The sequence below is a fragment of the Hyperolius riggenbachi genome, chromosome 4 (genome assembly GCF_040937935.1).
Source record: "Hyperolius riggenbachi isolate aHypRig1 chromosome 4, aHypRig1.pri, whole genome shotgun sequence".
Lineage (NCBI taxonomy): Eukaryota > Metazoa > Chordata > Amphibia > Anura > Hyperoliidae > Hyperolius > Hyperolius riggenbachi.
This window is the reverse complement of record NC_090649.1, coordinates 70,694,019-70,713,033: the sequence shown is the minus strand read 5'-3', so window position 1 is coordinate 70,713,033 and position 19,015 is coordinate 70,694,019. Positions and strand designations below refer to the sequence as shown.

The 19,015-nt window shown below is 46.2% G+C and overlaps 1 protein-coding gene across 1 annotated transcript in view; it reads left to right on the top strand.

Moving 5' to 3' along the window:
- Positions 1 to 18,594, top strand: part of TNFRSF21 (TNF receptor superfamily member 21) — a 142,320-nt gene extending 123,726 nt beyond the window's left edge. The window contains exons 5-6 of the mRNA XM_068280201.1: positions 13,073 to 13,295; positions 17,617 to 18,594. Of these exons, the coding sequence (XP_068136302.1) occupies positions 13,073 to 13,295; positions 17,617 to 17,846 (453 nt within the window). The 3' untranslated portion in view covers positions 17,847 to 18,594. The remainder of the gene's footprint in view (positions 1 to 13,072; positions 13,296 to 17,616) is intronic.
- The last annotated feature ends 421 nt before the right edge of the window (positions 18,595 to 19,015 follow it).

Here is a 19,015-nt window from a genome sequence, read left to right as displayed (position 1 = left end):
AGACAGTGCAGTGTGTGAGGGAAGTTGCTGTTGCTGAGGTAACCAATACATCTTCTGTATTGCATCAATGCCCAGCACTGGAAGGGTTAAGCACAAAACAGCTTCACAGGATTCAGTAGGGGGAGGAGCCCTTCACAAATCATGCCTAGCCCACATTGCACACTCTGTAGAAGTGCTGTTAAGCACTTCTTAATCCGCGGCAGTTTAGGGATAGATTTGCACTTTTCTTAACTGTAGTGCAGCTCTAGAAATTAATGCTAAACTGCCACAATTACGTAGGATTTAAGAAGTTTCTTATTATTATGCAGAACAGTCCCACTGCTGGTTAGAACGGTTTAAGAAGAAAAAACTGTCGGTAGTGCGTTGATAAATCTGGCCCTGTCTCTCTAATAATTTTAGCCATAGTCCCTGAAAAAGCATGCAGCAGATCAGGTACTTTGACTCAGCTGATGCAAGCTTTACTAGATTATCCATATACTTGTTCCAGGGTTTTGACTCAGAAACTAAGGATGCCAGAAGATCAACAGGGCTGCCAGGCAACTGGCATTGTTTACAAGGAAATACATATGGCAGCCTCCATATCCATCTCACCTCGGGTTCCCTTTAATGAAGAATAATCCCATTGTTCTGCAGATTCTGATAGGCCGTTCTGAGCATCCAGCATTGCCCTCGGGCAAAGTCATTGGCCCTTCACCAGTAATATCCTGCAGCTCCAGTAGATTCCCTGAGGTACGTGACCAGTTAAAGAATCCAGCAGAATTTTCTCCTTGGCAGTTTGGCTGTTATTCTTTAAACAACTCTGTATGAGGTCATTAGGAGCCCTTAAGTGAATATATTGCCCATAATTACCCATGTGACCTCTCCCGCCGCCGGCTGTATTGCTGTTATTACGGCATTTATTCAGCTTTGGCATAAGGGAGTGTTTTATTGCCTGCTGGCATAGAAAATGTTTACCTGCTACTGAATCTTTATAGGGTTAATGATTATCACTTTCCTGGTACAGGGACACGTGAGGAGGAAGGCGCCAAGTCTCTGTGACTGTGGACCTTGTTCTCAGCAAATTCAAACTGAAAACAGAAGTCCTTCCTCCCTCTCAGTGTGCTATAAACCATCAGCGATGCTAGCTTTTCAGCCATGTATAGTTTTGTCTGTACAGGCTCTTGAAGTATCCATGGGGAAATGCTTACAGTTTAGCAGTAGTTTTAGGACCTGAAGCCAGATGCACATATATAGTAATGTCTGTTACTGTACTTGGCCAAAGTCAGGTGAATTACTGTTCCCAGCATGCCCACCATTCCCACACAGTTACGCCGACGCAGTTGTAGCCACTGCACGACATGCATTGAAGGTTTAAAGTGGGCGCATGCGCCTGGTGCACGCGTGCTCCCGCGGCCCATGTGCATTGCGGCACAATGGAAGTTTATAAATGCCCTTTTTTGCAGGAAGTGTTTAATATGGGCGCCTATGGCAGTAGCCAAACTTCCCAGGTTGTCAATTTCGTCCTTGTATAAGGAATTTCAGGAGTTATAATCCAGCAATGATGCTCACAAACTAAAGGCGATTTTGCATGATTTTTCGCACAATATCGCGCAACATAGTTTTACAAAAAATTGTTTGCGTAGGCTTTACCGCGCTTGTGTAAATGATCTTTTACACGAACATTTGTTTCTAACGCTGCAAACGACTCTTGCAGATTCAGCAAGATGGAACGGGGAAACAATCGTTTGTCGGCGAAGATCCTCGATCCATCTGCCCGCATCTGCCTTTGCTTATGTAGCTTTACAAAGCAAACGAGACTCCTGAAAGCTAATACTATATTTGTGTAAATTAAAAGAAAATCGCATACAGTGTTTTAAAGTGGATCTGATGTTAGAACTTGTTACACTCAACAGTAGCTAAATAAACAAATGCAGCTTAGTGCAGCTGATTTCTACAGCATTTCTATGTGGTATGAACACTTGTCAGCCTGTTCTTTGCAATAGCCTGGGTCCCCTTTAACTGTTTTTTTTTTTTTTTTTTTTTTTTGTGCAACAAGTGCAGAGACACCGCTAGAATTATCTTATATCTACAGTAGAGGAATAGAGATCTAATGCTGGTTTTGCTGCCGTATTGTCCGGCGGTTCATCAAGTGGCGCTAAGATGTGCCTCGTTAAGGCAGCCACAGGCAATCTGGAATGTGTTGAAACCTAGGAATTGCTATATAAGTCAATGAGGTGTACTCCAGACAGGATGAGGAACGACGGGCTCCCGCTGCTGCTGCGCGCAGAAAATTGCTTCCCAATAATGAACGCATTGAAAAAGCTGAAGTCTGCAATGCACAGCCCAGGGAGGACTCCTATCCAATTCACAGCTCCATAAGCCCTCAGCAGCTGAGGAGAGGGATGCAGCTACAGACAGAGGTTACTGCAAGCATATGTGAGAATGGAGATTGGCTGGACACCATACGTTCCTCCTACATGCACAGCCTGTATTCATCCAGCTTCATGTTCACAGCACTGACAAACAAGATTACCCCAGCAGCATCCCGCACAGCCATGAAATGGGCTCAGGAGATGCAGAATATATTCCAGATCACATGTGACCGAGTATAGAGCTCTCTCAGAGCCAATCGTAACGTTTGGGTTTAACCTCCCTAGCGTTCAATTTCTGCAGGATTTCTGTGCAAAAAGTGGGTCAATTAATTTTCATTAAATTTTTGCTTGGAACTTACTAAAATCCGTCCAGCAAGGGTCTAGTATCCATTTTGAGTATAATAAGTTTCAAAACAAAATCATGTAAAAAAAACTTAAATTTAAATTTCAACTTTTTAATCACAAATAGAAAAATCCTCCTCAAATATGGAGGAAGAAATAAATCTACAGATACAGAAATAAATATTGTACAGTGTTTGCCTAAAACATCTCTCTTGTGAGGTACACCAACTAAGGGCCAGTTCACACGCACACCTGCACGTCATTTACCGCCGTTTATGGAAAAGCAGCATTTTGATCTTTATTTTTTCCACTGTCTGGAAGCAGCAGGGTCCGGTCATTGTGGGGGTCCATTAGCCCCGCACTTGTGTGTCCCCCTGCAGGAGGAAAAATGACGATCGCTGGGAATCGCTGCTGAAAGTCGGCACGTGCTTTTCTGCATGCTTGTAGAAAAGCATTTGGATGAGACTCTGGGCATGTGATTGAGACACCCACCTGAACCAGCCCTAAAGGTCCATACACACGCTGGTCTGAACTCTGAGTGGTGCACCATAACAACTGCCATGGCGGGGGTGGTCATTATGGTCAGACCAGCATGACTACATCAGGCGCACAACGATTGCATGAAGATCGAGCATGTTCGATGTTTAGCAATGCCCGAGCACTGCACAATAGCATTGTTCTTGCTGCTCCCATCACCAGAAACTTCTCCATTACACACACTCATCCTTTCTCCCCCCTGCATAGCCAAAGACGCATCGTGTGCAAAGACTCATGACACTTCTGTACAGTGTCGTTAGTGCATTGTCACCTTTGGCTGATGACGCCTCTGTTGCGATGCACGGGGCGAAAGGACGACAAGCACATCTGACTTAGCGGCTTCCAGCGGGTGGGGGGGTGTTAAGAACAATGCCGTTGGGTCATGCTTAGGCGTAGCTAAAGGTCCGACATGCCAGATCTTTAGGGTTTGTCATTGGGCCACTGTACACACTCTGGTCTGCTCTTAGCCATGGTGTTCGTTATCGTCCGTCACAGCTGAGCTCAGACCAGTGTGGCAATAAGTGTCATTCTCTGTACGATATACAGTATGATATTAAAAAACAGAACTTGAATTTTTTGTAATGCTACCTGTAATATGTGCCTACTGCCAGTAAGTAGTGCACAAACACCATTATAACTCTTTCCAGGCCTGTTTTCAGCGTAGACGAACCGAGCTCGTCAATCCCACTTGTAGCAAGTTTTTTTACCGGGTCAGCCTCGTCATTACCACCAGAGAGGTTAAAGGAAAGGTTCAGGGAGGGTGGGTAAAAAAATAAAAATCAATTTCCACTTACCTGGGGCTTCTTCCAGCCCGTGGCAGGCAGGAGGTGCCCTCGCCGCCGCTCCGCAGGCTCCCGGTGGTCTTCGGTGGCCGACCCGACCTGGCCAGGCCGGCTGCCAGGTCGGGCTCTTCTGCGCTCCAAGGCCCGGAACTTCTGCGTCCCACGCCGGCGCGCTGACGTCATCGGACGTCCTCCGGGCTCTACTGCGCATGCGCAGTAGTTCTGCGCCTGCGCAGTAGAGCCCGGAGGACGTTTGATGACGTCAGAGCGCCGGCGCGGGATGCAGAAGTTCCGGGCCTTGGAGCGCAGAAGAGCCCGACCTGGCAGCCGGCCTGGCCAGGTCGGGTCGGCCACCGGAGACCACCGGGAGCCTGCGGAGCGGCGGCGAGGGCACCTCCTGCCTGCCACGGGCTGGAGGAAGCCCCAGGTAAGTGGAAATTGATTTTTATTTTTTACCCACCCTCCCTGAACCTTCCCTTTAAAGGGGAACTTTGGGCAAAAAGTATAAGGGTGCCCATACATTACTCAATATAATGGCCACATCAACCTTCCAATTTGATTATTTTATCAAATTTTAAGAGAATGGTCGCCTAAACAATTTTTTTAATCGGTCAAATGGATCGCTTGGTATTGGTGGAAAAATCTCAGTCGCAAGGGTTTGACCAGGTGCATGGCAGTAACTGTGCTCGATATTGTGACAGGCCCTCACGCTGGTGTCCCCCCAATGGTATGTGCTTCCCCCCCTTAAAATATGGAATGCTGGCTCTTCAAATGACAGCGTCTCCCTGATGGCATCATTAACTTCCTCCCCCTTTTCCACTAGAAGCCACCATCGTTGCTCCTCCCCTTTCCTATACAAACAGGCACATCCCTCCACTGCAGCAGAGCTAGGTGTCTGTACAGTGCTCGGCCCATGAACTGTCACATGAGGGATCAGGTCTCAATCTCTTTGGATGACAACCATTGTACGTGTGTATACAGTACTAGAGGGGGAAGAAAACAGACAACGGGAGCCCAAATGGTGCAGTATGTCACAATGAATGAATGTACAAAAGTACTTCTGAAAAAGGGGTACTCACAAAGGTGGGTTGCACAAGGGGCAACCGACCGCTTCAGGCAGGTGGAGTGTTTAGACCTGATTCCACTCAGGTATACCAGCAGTCCTGGGTCTGGTCGCTCTCTTTGCAAAAAGGATCCTGCGTACTCTGATTACCACAGGTGGTGGAATTCCACCTTGGTTCAGGTGCGCAAAGTTGGGCGCCCCAAATGCGGTTGATAGACCACAACGGCACTTTATTTGCCCTGAGGAAGTGGGCTTGGTCCCACGAAACGCATTGCCTGTGCTAAATCTTCAATTAAACCTCCCTACTTAAAGTGAGTTTGTCGTCTGTGAGGTAAGCCACCTCAATTTTGTTATTTTATTGATTTTGCGTATATTCTAGAAATTGGGCGCCTCTTCACTACCATTGTACATGTGTACACAGTGAGGGATCTGGACTGTGTATGGGAGCGTTTCATGGTAGTTCAGTTTCTAGCTGTAATGACGACATAGCATAAGCAGCACAGTGAATACGGATACTGAGCACCATTCTGCACTTCCTGGAAGTGGTATGAGCAGAAGTATGGCTGGGATTGGCTGGCTGCATCCATAATGCATTGTCTGCTTGGCACAAAGGCCTCCAGCCTCACAAAGCCTCCTGTATTAAATCAGGAGCTCAGCGAGTCGGTGTATAATTGAGTCAATAATGACATCTCCTCTGGCTGTTTGAGAGGATGAAAAGCTGCAGCCATATTTTTCTTGTTAAGCAGGCAGACAGCATTGTGTGCCGCCTCTGCTTGCTTCAGCAGCTGCTACAGAGAGCGGCTCTCAGCCAATCGCATCCAGGGGGAAATGACCAGCGCCATTAATTAGTGTACACTTCTGCGCTGCAGGAATTATGGGCCGTTTATCATCATTGTTTCACCAGGCTTCTTCCTCTCTGCCCAAACGACGTGTGTTTTGTTAAGGTGCGATGAGCACCGATTCAGGGTTCTTCTTTTATGTATATTTAACAGAACACCATGAATTTGACATTAACTCCATATTAAATGAAAAAAAATGGAAGAAAAAAAAATTACTATACTTATTTAGCCTGCTGTTTTTAGTGTTCACTTTCAGATTTAGAACAAATCTGATATGAAATAAGAAAGGAATATTTCTGCCGGTTTTCATCTTTACTGTTTCTCTGGGATGCCACAAGTGACATCACTTTTGGCCCCCCCCCCCCCCCTTTTTTTTTTTTTTTTTTTTTTTCAACCCAGCCCAGTGTTCATTTTCCCTCCCTACTACCACAGCTTACTGTCCCTCCCACAGCCAGGGCCGGAGCTACCATAGTAAAAAATGGGCAATTGCCCCAGAGCCTGTAGGGGCCCCCAGGGTGTTGCTCTCCCATCTTAACTGTTGCTCCCCAGGGACTCTGCAGAGTCTGCTAAGTTGGGAGGTGATTGGGGGAAGGTCAGCAGCCAGCTCAGGGGCCCAGGAGGGAAAATTGGCTGCCCAAAGGGCCTCTAATGACGCTTTTTGGTTGGGGGGTGTCTGTTGGGGGGCTCCCAGGCTAATTTTGCCCTAGGGCCCAATTGTTACTTGAACCGGCCCTGCCCACAGCAAACATCACCTAGACAACAGGCTAATGCTGGAAACACACCATGCAATTTCCCATTCAGATGGCGGGAATCAAGCGATTTGTGACATGTCCTATCTGTTTCCGATCGAGAAAAGGATGATTTTGCAATGTTATCAAAAATCGTTCCCTTTATTGATTCCCAGCATTACAGTACATCACTGTGTATACTATTAAAAGGGGGGTGGGGGGGAGGGTTAAATTATCATCTGGTCATAGTGTCCTTATCTTATCCAACATGGGAAACTTTCTGTTATGTGCATGATGGGATAAGTATGTTACTGTAGCATTAAAAGAAAAAAAAACTTCCCAGAGTCATGTTGGTACTGCACAGTTCCTGCAGACCAGACCAGTTAAATAGAAACGATATTGGAGAACATGTAAGGGGCTTATTTTAGAAAAAAAAATGGGGGGGGGGGGGGGGGTTGCATACATTTTTTGTAGGCCCTAACTATTTTTGGCATTTTTTTTATTTTTGAATGTTACAACCCCCTTTAACCACTTCAGGATTCTGCGTACGCATAAGTACGTCCCTGAATCCTGAAGCGGTTTCCATGGAAACGGCAGCTCGTATGAGCGGCCGTTCCATGTCAGTTCACGGAGGGTCTCTCCGTGAACACCCTGCGAGCCTCCGATCGCGGCTCGCAGGGTAATTGTAAACACGCGGGGAAGATCTTCCCCGCTGTTTACATACATACGGTGCTGCTGCGCAGCAGCGCCGTAGAGGAGATCGCCGATCCCCGGCCTCTGATTGCCCGGGGATCGCCGGCATCTGATAGGCTGCGCAGCCCATACTGAAGAGGGGAGGGAGGGAAGGAGGCAGAGGGAGGAATAGCGCTGCGGAGAGGGGCTTTGAGGAGCCCCCGCTAGGCACAGCAGCGCGGCAGCGATCAGACCCCCCCCAGCAGGATATCCCCCTAGTGGGGAAAAAAGGGGGGGGAAGTCTGATCGCCCTGCCTGCTATCTGATCTGTGCTGTGGGCTGGAGAGCCCCCGCAGCACAGATCATCCAAACCACTTGAAACCCGGAAGTGTTTAAACTGTTTTGTTAAAAAACAAAAAGTCAATGTTTTTGCAAAAAAAAAAAAAACCTGCTAAACCCAATTCACTGATTCCCAACTTCTTACAAATGTGGGTTGCTAGAGGCTACCAAACAAGATGTCGTGTGGTGAATTCGATCTCCGTGCAGATAGGGTTTATGTTCTTCTTTTTAGGTATAGTCAGTCGCTATCCCAAGAAACAAAATAAAACCTCTGGACACAATCACAGGGTAAGCCCCCTAATTGGTGGATGGTTGATATAACGGGCGGGAGGAGGCTCCCTAGGGTGTATACAGCTCTTCCCAGCTAATAGGAGTAAATACATGTTTAGCCGAAACAGGTGCTCCAAGTCAAAGTGTTTGCTTGAGCAGACCCTATTCTGTTGACCTGAATAAGCAGGTAAGACCCGTGAAAAGCATTATTATTTTATATATATATACGCTACTCTTCCCCTGAGGTGAGACCATTCACTCTTAATAGCTGAAAAGAGCTGTATACACCATGTGGTACCTCCTCCCACCCATTGTACTATCTTTGAAGACTCCCTAATTAAAGCATATCTGAGATGAAAAACTAACTATAACAAGTAACTTGTCTATATATCTTAACTAAAGTTTAGATAGTTTACACAGCAAATCTAGCTGCAAACAGCTTTAATAGAATATGATTCTTTCTTCCTGTGATACAATGACAGCAGCCATGTTGTTTGTAAACATTACACAGAGGCAGGCTTATCTGCGTCTTGAGCAAAAAAAACCTAATCCTCCCTCCTCCCCTCTGCCTCTGAAAGCTCTGGCTAGTAACACCTCCCCCTCCTCCTGCCCAGACTGAGCTCCCATGAGCCCTTGCTACTGTCTGAAAGTGCCTTGGCTCTCTGAAAACCTGTGGGGGTGGCTTATTTAGTTTATAGGGAATTAGAGTATTAAAACAAAAACAAAAAAGTATTTGGCTTGAGGAATGCCCTATAAACAATAGGAAAGGAACACATTTATGCAACGAGTAAAGGTTCATCTCGGATCCACTTTAAGGATAATGTCTTCCAGGTCCCTTCAGGAGGGAAGAGCAATCACATTTGTTGGAAAACTTCCAGAGATATTGTGTTCCCCCAGCCTCCCCTCCTCCTGATTTGGACTACTTCTAGCAGTGTAATTAGTGCAGTAGTAGTACTGTTGGTCAGGGATGGGCTTTCGAATATTCAACTACTCGAATTCAAAATTAATAGTGAGTCGTGCAACTCGTCCCATAGGTCACGTGCAAGTGGAGTGAGACGCAGAGAAGCCAACGGACTTCTGGGACTTCTCCCGTGGTCACACTTGAGGCAATCAAGCCTCATTTTACTTTCGAATTAGAGTAGTTGAATACATAAAAGCCCATCCCTGTTGCCTGTTCCCTATACTGTAATTTTGAGCATGCTTGTAATATAAGCCCTACCCTGAAAGTAAGCCCTAGTGGCAGTAAGGGGAAAAAGTATGGCAACTTTATTGCTGGAGTCAATGGTCTCACGGGCAGGACCATGGCTCCATTATTGGGCCATTCACTGCTAATAAACAAGTGCAATGATTAGCCCAATAACGGAGCCATGGCCTGTGAGACCATCTGCTCCAGTAGAGATACAAGTTGCCGTACTTCCTTCCCATAGGCTGAAGCTTGGGGACATGACAGCATAGAGCTTGAGGGTAAGAGGAGGACAAGAGGGACAAGGGGGAGGATGTAGGGAACAGGAGATAGAGGACACGGGGGTAGCACAGTTAGCAGATCACATTTCCTGGGATTTATCATATTGCTGCTTATACAGCGGTCTTTAATTGTCTTTAGCCAGTTTTTTAGAGACACTGATATTTGGATATACGTCATGCGCACATAATGAGATCTACTCTTGGCTATTCTGTTGGCATTGATCCACTTGGTGTTGCGGCCAGTGTCTGTTATCAGTATTCACAGGGGGTTCCCCTAGATGATGCTGCTGCCAGGGCAGGTGTTTGTAGAGTTCCCCCCACCTCTATAGTGGCTCCCTGGTGGACAGCATTTGCTCTTTTTCTCTGACTGCCTGTTCACTTCACTGTCCTCTGGATTTAGTGACAAGACAGCCGTCCAATCATGCAGTGACAGCAACCTTCAGGTGACATTGCATTCCCAGCATATGCTGCATCCAGAGCCTGCTAAACACAAGGTACAGATTGCTTCCTGAGACGGCCGCCCACTCCTTTGCCTCTGAACTGACCGTATTACGTAATCACAGTATTGAGGAATGTTTTTTTTTATGTAATAAAACTTTTGCTGTTGTAAGATTTTCCCAGTCTGACAAAGATCCGTGGAAGTTTTTCCCACGCATGTTTAATAAGGCCCGGTTCACATTTGCGTTTGGCAATGGAACCAGCTGTACGGTTCCGTGGTCCGTTCCGCTGAACGGACAAAAAAATTCTGCAGGACCTAATTTTCCGGACCGTTTTGCTCAGCGGAACGGAAACCGAAGGATTTGCAGCTACATAGTAACAAATAGAAAACTGACAGTTTACAGCACACTGGCTGTAAAAACTGACAGTTTTTCCTGATCCTGATGGCCGGCTCCACAGAAAAACGCTAATGAAGGGACTCCGAGCTCTTATTAAAATCAAAATCTGAACTTACCCGGGGCTTTCTCCAGCCCACCGTAGGTCGGGAGGTCCCTCGACATCCATCTGGCTCTTCTCCCAGGGCCTGGCCAGAAATGGCTCCCTGACGGCTCCCGTCGACACTGGGACCGAGTGTCGGGCTCCTCTTCCTGAAAGGTGACGTCAGCCGTCACCACACCGGCCACCTCGCGTCATCACGGCGGCCGGCGTGAGAGTACTGTGCATGCGCGGTTTAATGGCGCATGCGCCGTACTGTCACGCCGGCCGCCGTGATGACGACTGACATCACTTTTCAGGAAGTGGAGCCCGACACTTGGGCCCAGTGTCGCCGGGAGCCATTTCTGAGCAGGGCTTGGAGAAAAGCCATAAGGACGTCGAGGGACCTCCCGTCCTACGGTGTACTGGAGAGCCCCAGGTAAGTTCAGATTTTGATTTTAGTTAGAGCTCGGAGTCCCTTTGGGACCTGTCCTGTAGGAAAGTTATTCAAATCAAATCAATTCTAGCTTTATTGGCATCGCCAAGATTTAGTACAGGCATTGCCAAAGCAGGGGGAAATGGGGGACATGGAAGGGGGTTGGGGTAGCAGTACAGTGGGTGAGCAGTTCATGGACATTTTTAGGTTTACAGTTCATTTATGCGCCTCTCAGTGTGTGGCATGCTGTGACATAGTGTGCAGCGATTGTCACTGTGACAATCGCTGCACACTACATTCTACAACATCCCATGAAATGTCAGTATTTATTCTATAAAGTGCTTTAGGCTACCGACATATTGAAGCCACAAGGACCTCATTCTGATGGTGCTCAGATAAATAGATTAACCATCACATATAGAAAATTTACCGAAAGGGTATACACACTCTTATATGCCAATAAGAACATTGCATTACTTATCCAGTAGGAACGTCCAACCCTGCTCTCGGCAAAACCTCTCAGTTGTTTGTCCACAGGTCAGGAGATGTTTTTTTTTATTATTATTATTTAGTATTTATACAGCGCTAACATCTATTGCTGTGCTGTACAGAGTATATGGTCTTGTCACTAACTGTCCATCAGAGGGGCTCACAATCTAATCCTTACCATAGTCCTATGTCCATCATAGTCTAGGGGCATTTTTTGAAAGTGGTCTGAAACTCTGACGTAACATTCAATAAATGTTTTTCTACTTTTTATTATTCATACAGTTATCATATTTGCTTTTGTGCACAATACTATTGTCTGTCTACAAATTACAGGTTTCCAAAGTGTCGTTTTTCTTGCCCTGAAAGCTACCATTGCATTTTATGCCAACTGCTTTTTATTATATATTAAAATCTTCTAATCAGTTGTTTTGAACTGTGTGTGTGCCTGAAGCAGAGACAGCTTCTCAGAGAGTGTTTTTTTATTTGTTACACACAATGTAACACCATTGGAATGTAAACAAAGATACTGTTATCTCTTCCAGTTTGAATGCGGATTTGAAGCTGAATAGCAGGACAAAGTGCTTTGTTTAACCATTTCAGTGATGATCTGCTAAAAAAATAAAAAATCTGGGATAGTAGCTTTAAAGCTGTGAGGAATCTTTTAGAGCAAATTATAAAATGCTGACTTTCAGATCACTTTAAGGGTGGGGCCAAATACTTGATAGATGATTTGAATTTATTTTAATCAAATTAACTATGTAACCCATGAAGTTTTAAATCGTTATGAAACCATTTTGTTTCCCCCAAAAACCTATGTATCCCCTTTTAATGTTGCATATACATAGCTGTGAGCTCCAACAAATTGTCAGCATACAGAATTTGAGTCTGATGAAGGCAGAATAGCGGAAAGCTTACTCTTTTTATTTTTCCAAGTTAGCCAATAAATGGTATCATCAGGTACAGCTGGTTAGTGTGAGGCAGTTGTCACAGAAGCTGCCTCTTTCTGATTGGTCTCCTTCACAGCTAGAGAAAGGAATGTAAACCAGACTTGCTTCACCTTCATACATACAGAATGTGCCAATGGAGATTACATTGTATGGATGTGAAAAGGTCACCTTGTACCTGATATGTGACTTTACATTGTGCTACTGTATAGGAAATATAAAATTGTAAAAAGGTTATAACGGCTTTCTCTGAACATATAATTGTCAGCAACATATCTCACCAAATACCAGTACCGGTGTAAAGAGGACCTGTAACCAAGGATTAGACTTCATTCCAATGAGTAGCTGATATGCCCTTTCCCAGGAGAAATCTTTACCTTTTCTTGAATAGATTATCAGGGGGTTCTGTGTGGCTCATATTGTGATGAAACCCCTCCCACAGTGTGATGTCAGAAGTTAGGTCCTGACAGTTTCCTGTCTGTGAGCCTTGTTGCATTGTGGGAAATAAGTTGTTTCCAACTGCCAAGCAACCAGTATCTCCCTTTGTGCAAATGTATATCTATAAAAAAAAAAAACTTTTAGCCTATCCCAATGTTAGTGGGTGTGGTTATAAATAATGGCCGTTGGTGCTTTTTTTCATGTCTGCCAGTAGTAAAGAGGCTGACCTGCAAGGCTCATTGTGGATCAAACAACATGAACAAGTTACATGGTGAATACAAATCATTACTTGATCTCTCTTCTATTTTGTAACTTCACACTCTGCAATGTGTTGATTTTTTTTTTCCCTTTTTGCTAAAGTTAAACAAGCAGTCATCTTCAGACATAAATGAGTGTGTGCAGTGGGTACATCTGTAATACGATGACTTGATTACTTTACATGAGTTCCTTCTGCTTTATTTCATAGATAGAGAACGAGAAGCTTAATCTGCAAGCGAACGCTAGCCAGCCATTGCCAACTCCCGTTAACTGCCTGAAGTCTCCCGACTCCGCTGGGCCCCCTACAGACCCCTCCCCTCTGGACAAGAACAAAAGCTTCTTCGCTGATGAGTCTGAGCCCCTCCTTCGCTGTGACTCCACCTCCAGCGGATCCTCCGCCCTCAGCAGAACAGGATCATTCATAACCAAAGGTAACGGTTATTACTCTTGCAGCAAAATAGGGAGTTTCTAGGCAGCCTGTACTTTGTGAAGACAGATTCCAGAATGGAAATCTTCTATAATAATCCGAGAGGTACAGACTAACCAGCAAGCTCATGGTGACCCAGAACTCATTGGAGTGTGTAAGGGACTACAATGGTCCTAAAAGCCCCCTTACTAAGATGTTAAGAAAAACAAAAATTTGCTTTCCTAAAACAGAAAGAATTTGCGATAATTCAGGTTGGAGTGAGCTCGAGATGTCTCCCAGAGCACCACTGCTGAATATATGCAAATTAACCACTGTACCCTTAGAAGCTAAACGCACCTCCAGAACCGCTGGATTGCAATGATGTGTCAGCTTGTTAAATTGTACAGAGCCATAATAATCCAACATGCATACAGACTGTTTCGGATTGTTTGTTTTTCTATAATAATCCCTAACTGTCCCTGCGTCATCCTTCCTGTCCCTGGCTGTGTGTCCGTGGGTTGGGACAGGATGACGGGCCAGGGAGCAGGACGGACAGGTGCGCGAGTGCGGCGAACCGGTGTGCGCGCGCGCACTGACTGGTGGCGAAAGTGTGAAGAGACCTAGAGCCCGTTTTTAAACGGGCTTAGGTCAACCAGTACATAGTATAATTTAGTATCGCTATGTTTGTAGATGTTACTGCTTCCGGACCGTGCAATTCCTGCCAGAGCGCAGATTTCAACTTTCCCGATGCGCCCGATCTCACCGCTGCAGCTCACTTGCTTAATGAGGCAGGATTGGGAGGGGAGAGTATTTTAGGAGAGTTTTTTTTTTTTTTTAAATCTCTTCAGACTCCCTTTAATCATGCAGGATGGGAGGGGATCTCAGGGTTAATTACTTACCATGTCATGGCCCGCCCCCATCTCGGCAGCCACCAATTAGGACACAGCTGCTGAGTTGGGGACAGGCCGCAGCAAAACAGATGGGGGTGGCCAGAGCCTTGGCAGAATTTGATAAAAACCCATAAATAACCCCCTCCCCTCCCAATCCTGCCTCATTAAGGCTCTGTTTTTTTTTAGACTACTGCCAACGTCATCTATCGCTATGTTTGTCGATGTTACTGCTTCCGGACCGTGCTAGTAGAAAACTACGCCCTATTTATGGCTGCTTATTCCTGCCAGAGCGCAGATTTCAACTTTCACGCTGCACCCGATCTCACCGCTGCAGCTCACTTGCTCTGCTGTCGGTATGATAGCAGAGTTCTGTGGGCCAGCCAGGAGCTGATTTCATTGGCTCCTGACCCTGTGATCACTGTCAGCCAATCTTATTGGCTCACATTGATTACAGGGTCAGGAGCCAATGAAATCGGCTCCTGACCGGCTCACAGAGTTGTGCTGTCATAGCGACGGCAGAGGGAGTGAGCTTCACTGAAGGGAGAGCAGTGAGATTGGCAGTTGTGGCTAATCCGTGCGACATGCCATCCTTGGGACCCGTTTTTCGTACCAATGGTTTCTGGTCCTGAAGAGTCCAGAGACAGCTGGTGCCAAAGTGGTTAAAGAGGAGTTTTAAGTTCAAGCAGCTGATAATTCTCAAGGAACTGCGAGTAGGATGTTAAAAAGTACCTCAAAACAGAGCCTTAATGAGGCAGGATTGGGAGGGGAGGGGGTTATTTATGGGTTTTTATCAAATTCTGCCAAGGCTCTGGCCACCCCCATCTGTGTTGCTGCGGCCTGTCCCCAACTCAGCAGCTGTGTCCTAATTGGTGGCTGCCGAGATGGGGGCGGGCCATGACATGGTAAGTAATTAACCCTGAAATCCCCCCATCCTGCATGATTAAAGGGAGTCTGAAGAGTTTAAAAAAAAAAAAACATACTCTCCTAAGGAGAGGGAAGGCTCTGGGTCCTATAGAGCCTTCCCGGTCTCTTTGTGTACCCGCAGGCTTCACCGTTAGCAGTCTATGACCGTTTAGCCATAAACTGCTCTCTTCTGGGTTGGACTGGCTTTGACAGTCTTCGGAAGCACTCAGGCTTCTAAAGACTGGGCGCTCCATACTGCGCACATTTCCTCACTCGCGCGTGCGCAGTACAGAGCCCCTGGTCTTCAGAAGCCCGAGTGCTTCCTAACATTTCCGAAAGTATCCTGCGGCAGGAGATTCAGATGGGGGGGGCCTGCGGGGAACGAGGGGACCGGGAGGAGAGCGGCAATACTCTATAGGACCCAGAGCCTTCCCTCTCCTTAGGTAAGTGTCTGTTTTGTATTTTTAAAGTCGCTTCAAACTTACTTTAAGACAGAGCCTGGCATAATTGTAGTGCCCTTCTGACGAAACACGAGCGCTGTGATACCTGAACCAAAGTAGAGTCGGTGGAAAAGGACCCAAAAGGCCATTTGGCAAATGCTATTTGTGTACACCCAATGAGAATCTCTCATCCTGGATTGATCGAGCGTGTCCATCTATGTCTTATGTGCTGTGCATTGGTGTAGCTGCAGAGCCCTGGACCCCAGTGCAAATTTTACACTATGCCCTTAAAGAGAACCCAAGGTGGGGTTCTGACAATGCTATCCACATACAGAGGCTGGGTCTGCATATATTGCCCAGCCTCTGTTGCTATCCAGATCCCCCCCTAAGTTCCCCCTGCGCTCTGCTATCCCCCATAAATCACAGCCGCGCTGCCGACACGGAGTGCGTCACAGCGGGCTGTGTTTACCTCTCTACTGTCAGTCTGTGTGCTCCCCTGCCTCCTGCATAGCTCCGGTCCCCGCCCGCATCCCTTCCCTCCCCCGCTGATTGGAGGGAAGGGACGCGGGCGGGGCCCGAAACTATGCAGGAGCCGGGGGAGCACGCAGACTGATGTTACAGATGTAAACACAGCCCGCACAGTGTGGCTGTGATTTATGGGGGATAGCAGAGCACAGGGGGAACTTAGGGGGGATCTGGATAGCAACAGAGGCTGGGCAATATAAGCAGACCCAGCCTCTGCATGTGGATAGCATTGCCAGAACCCCACCTCGGGTTCTCTTTAACCTCCTAAAACTATATGTACATTAATCCTATTACACTGACCACCAAAATCTGCTTTTCAAGGACAGCCAGCGTGAGAGAGATGTGAGCAGAAGAAAAGGAATTAAAGATTATTGCTATACAAAGCACATGTAAAGATGATCATTAGCACTATACAGCACCAATACAGAGCTACAGCAGTGATTGGAGAACCAAAGCTATTTAAGTGCAACTTAAGTGACCAACAAATGTTAATAAAATGCTATGCAGACACAATTAAGGCACAAATCCGAACATACACAGACTGAGTAATGTGGTTTGGGTTTAAAATCCCTGCTAAGATTTGCAGTAGTCGAACGGTGTGTACACACACAATTGCTGTGGCTTGTAGGGATCAGGGACTCAATCCCTCAGGAGTCAGTTTGAGGCTGAGTTCTGTACAGATGTGACACTAGCCTGTGGGCTAGCGACCCATTCTGTAGCTATGGAGGGGAACGGAGGGGCGACCGTTCTCGGGTGAGACAATGTAGCCCTCTGAATATTTCAGCAATGTATCGGGGCCGCTGTGTCCAGCCATATTCCCAGCAAAGACTACCCTGACCAGCCACCTTGGCCGAGACACTATAGTTTATGTACGGACAACAGAAGCGAGAGAAATATGGAGGATGCCATATTTGCTTCATTTTAAGCAATACCAGTTGCCTGGCTGCCCTGCTGATCCTCTGCCCCCTAATACTTTTAGCCATAGACCCTGAACAAGCATGCAGCAGATCAGGTGTTTCTGACATTGTTAGATCTGACAAGATTAGCTGCATGATTTTGTCTGGGGTTATTCAGAAACTACTGCCGCCAAATAGACCAGCAGGTCTGCCAGGCAACTGGTATTGCTTAAGAGCAAATACATATAGCAGCCTCCATATCCCTCTCACTTCAGTTTTCTTTTAAGAGAATACAGCATCCTTTCTGCTTTCGGGACTAGAGTTGAGGAGGACCCACCACAGTAAGGGTATAGGTAGCAGTAGAACCTGTCCATTTTTGAAAAAAAACGGAGGAAAACCTATTCTCTTGAATTCCACTTTAATTACTTATTATTGAGATTTTTCTCTGTACATCTTAGCTAAAACAATCCAACAACATTGTTCCGTGACTGAAGGTGATTAGATAAAGCGAGACGCGTTGAAAGGAACATAAGGAACATGGCGTGATTTCCAAGTGTCTGAAGGTTCACTGATGCATTGCAGAGATGGATGAGGCTGTTACTGCTTACATTAACAATTTATACAGCTCACATTTACGTTTCATCCTGGCTTTACTGAGTTACTGACGCCTCTCCCCTTTCATTCCAATACAGAAAAGAAAGACACCGTCCTACGCCAGGTCCGCTTGGACCCCTGCGACCTGCAGCCCATCTTTGACGACATGCTGCCTACCCTGAGTCCGGAGGAACTGCGGGTCATTGAGGAGATACCGCAGGCGGAGGACAAACTGGACCGTCTCTTTGAGATTGCCGGCGTGAAGAGCCAAGAGGCTAGCCAAAAACTCCTTGACTCAGTCTACAGCCACCTGCCAGACCTGCTGTAGCCTTAGAAAATGACTGCAACCAAGTTGAGAGTTCTGCTTGCCTTGTACAACAGTTAAAGTGGGTTCACTGCTTTCTTCACCACGCCATCCATGATATCACCACCACTTATTACATCCACCCCGATGCCAAAACCATGGCATTTTATGTGGATGTCCATGTAGTTGTAAATACCTTCATTTGCAACTCTGTACATATCATGTTTATTTCAGTTCAAAGGATTTCACGTCTACTCGTGTGCATAGCCTAAATTACGCACACTGGTTTTTTTTTTTATTTGGTGGTAAGTTGCGGTACCAGGTTGAACAAGACATTGCTTGGTGCTTTCTTTCCAGTTTGGCATTGAAATCTTGTTATGTTTGAAGGCATTCCAGGCATACCCAGCACCTTATGATAATCAGGATCCACCCACACGGCAAGGTCCACTAAGGTTCTATACGCTGCTTAATACAACCCTACGTCCAGCACCGGCAGCTGCTTGACTGACATCGTTTATGGTTAGACTTCAGGCAGTTGACAGGTTTTTGGATGAAACTGAGGGTTTGGAGAAGACCTTACTCCCTTTTGTGCTGCTGAAGAGACTCCTAATGCATGGTACGTACCTATACTGCAGCCAGCACACTAAAGACTGTTTAGGATCCTATAATGGAAACTCTATTAATAGGTCAATGACCATTTAAAGAAATTACTCTGGTCTTGTTTGCGTTGATAAATGCTGCACTTGGTCTTAATAATCACATCTTCATCCTCCCTAATGATTCTTGGAGAGGTTTTCTTGATGCTTAGAGGGTTGGTCACAAGACTTGGATGATGAAGGCTCAAGTAGGCCTGCTACTTTCTGTACGGCTTGCGGACTTGAGAGTGGGAGGTCTCTGCGCTTGAGTCTCAGCTCCACCCACTTGCAGCAGTCGTTACGAGGATATATCTTGTTGTTTGCTTGTTGTGTGATTCATTCATTTAAAGTTACAATGGATTCAGTAGAGAGGGCTTGTTTAGCTTTTGATGCGGGGTCCCCAGAGAGGTGCAACAAGTTAGTGGGACGTTTAGTTATTCAGAGATGGAAACATCGAATAAGGGTGGACTGACCCTATAACTTACTTTTACTTAAGAGCGTTATTTGTTCTGATTATTTCAGATAAAGCTTATGAGTTATTTGGGGGTTCATCCCCTT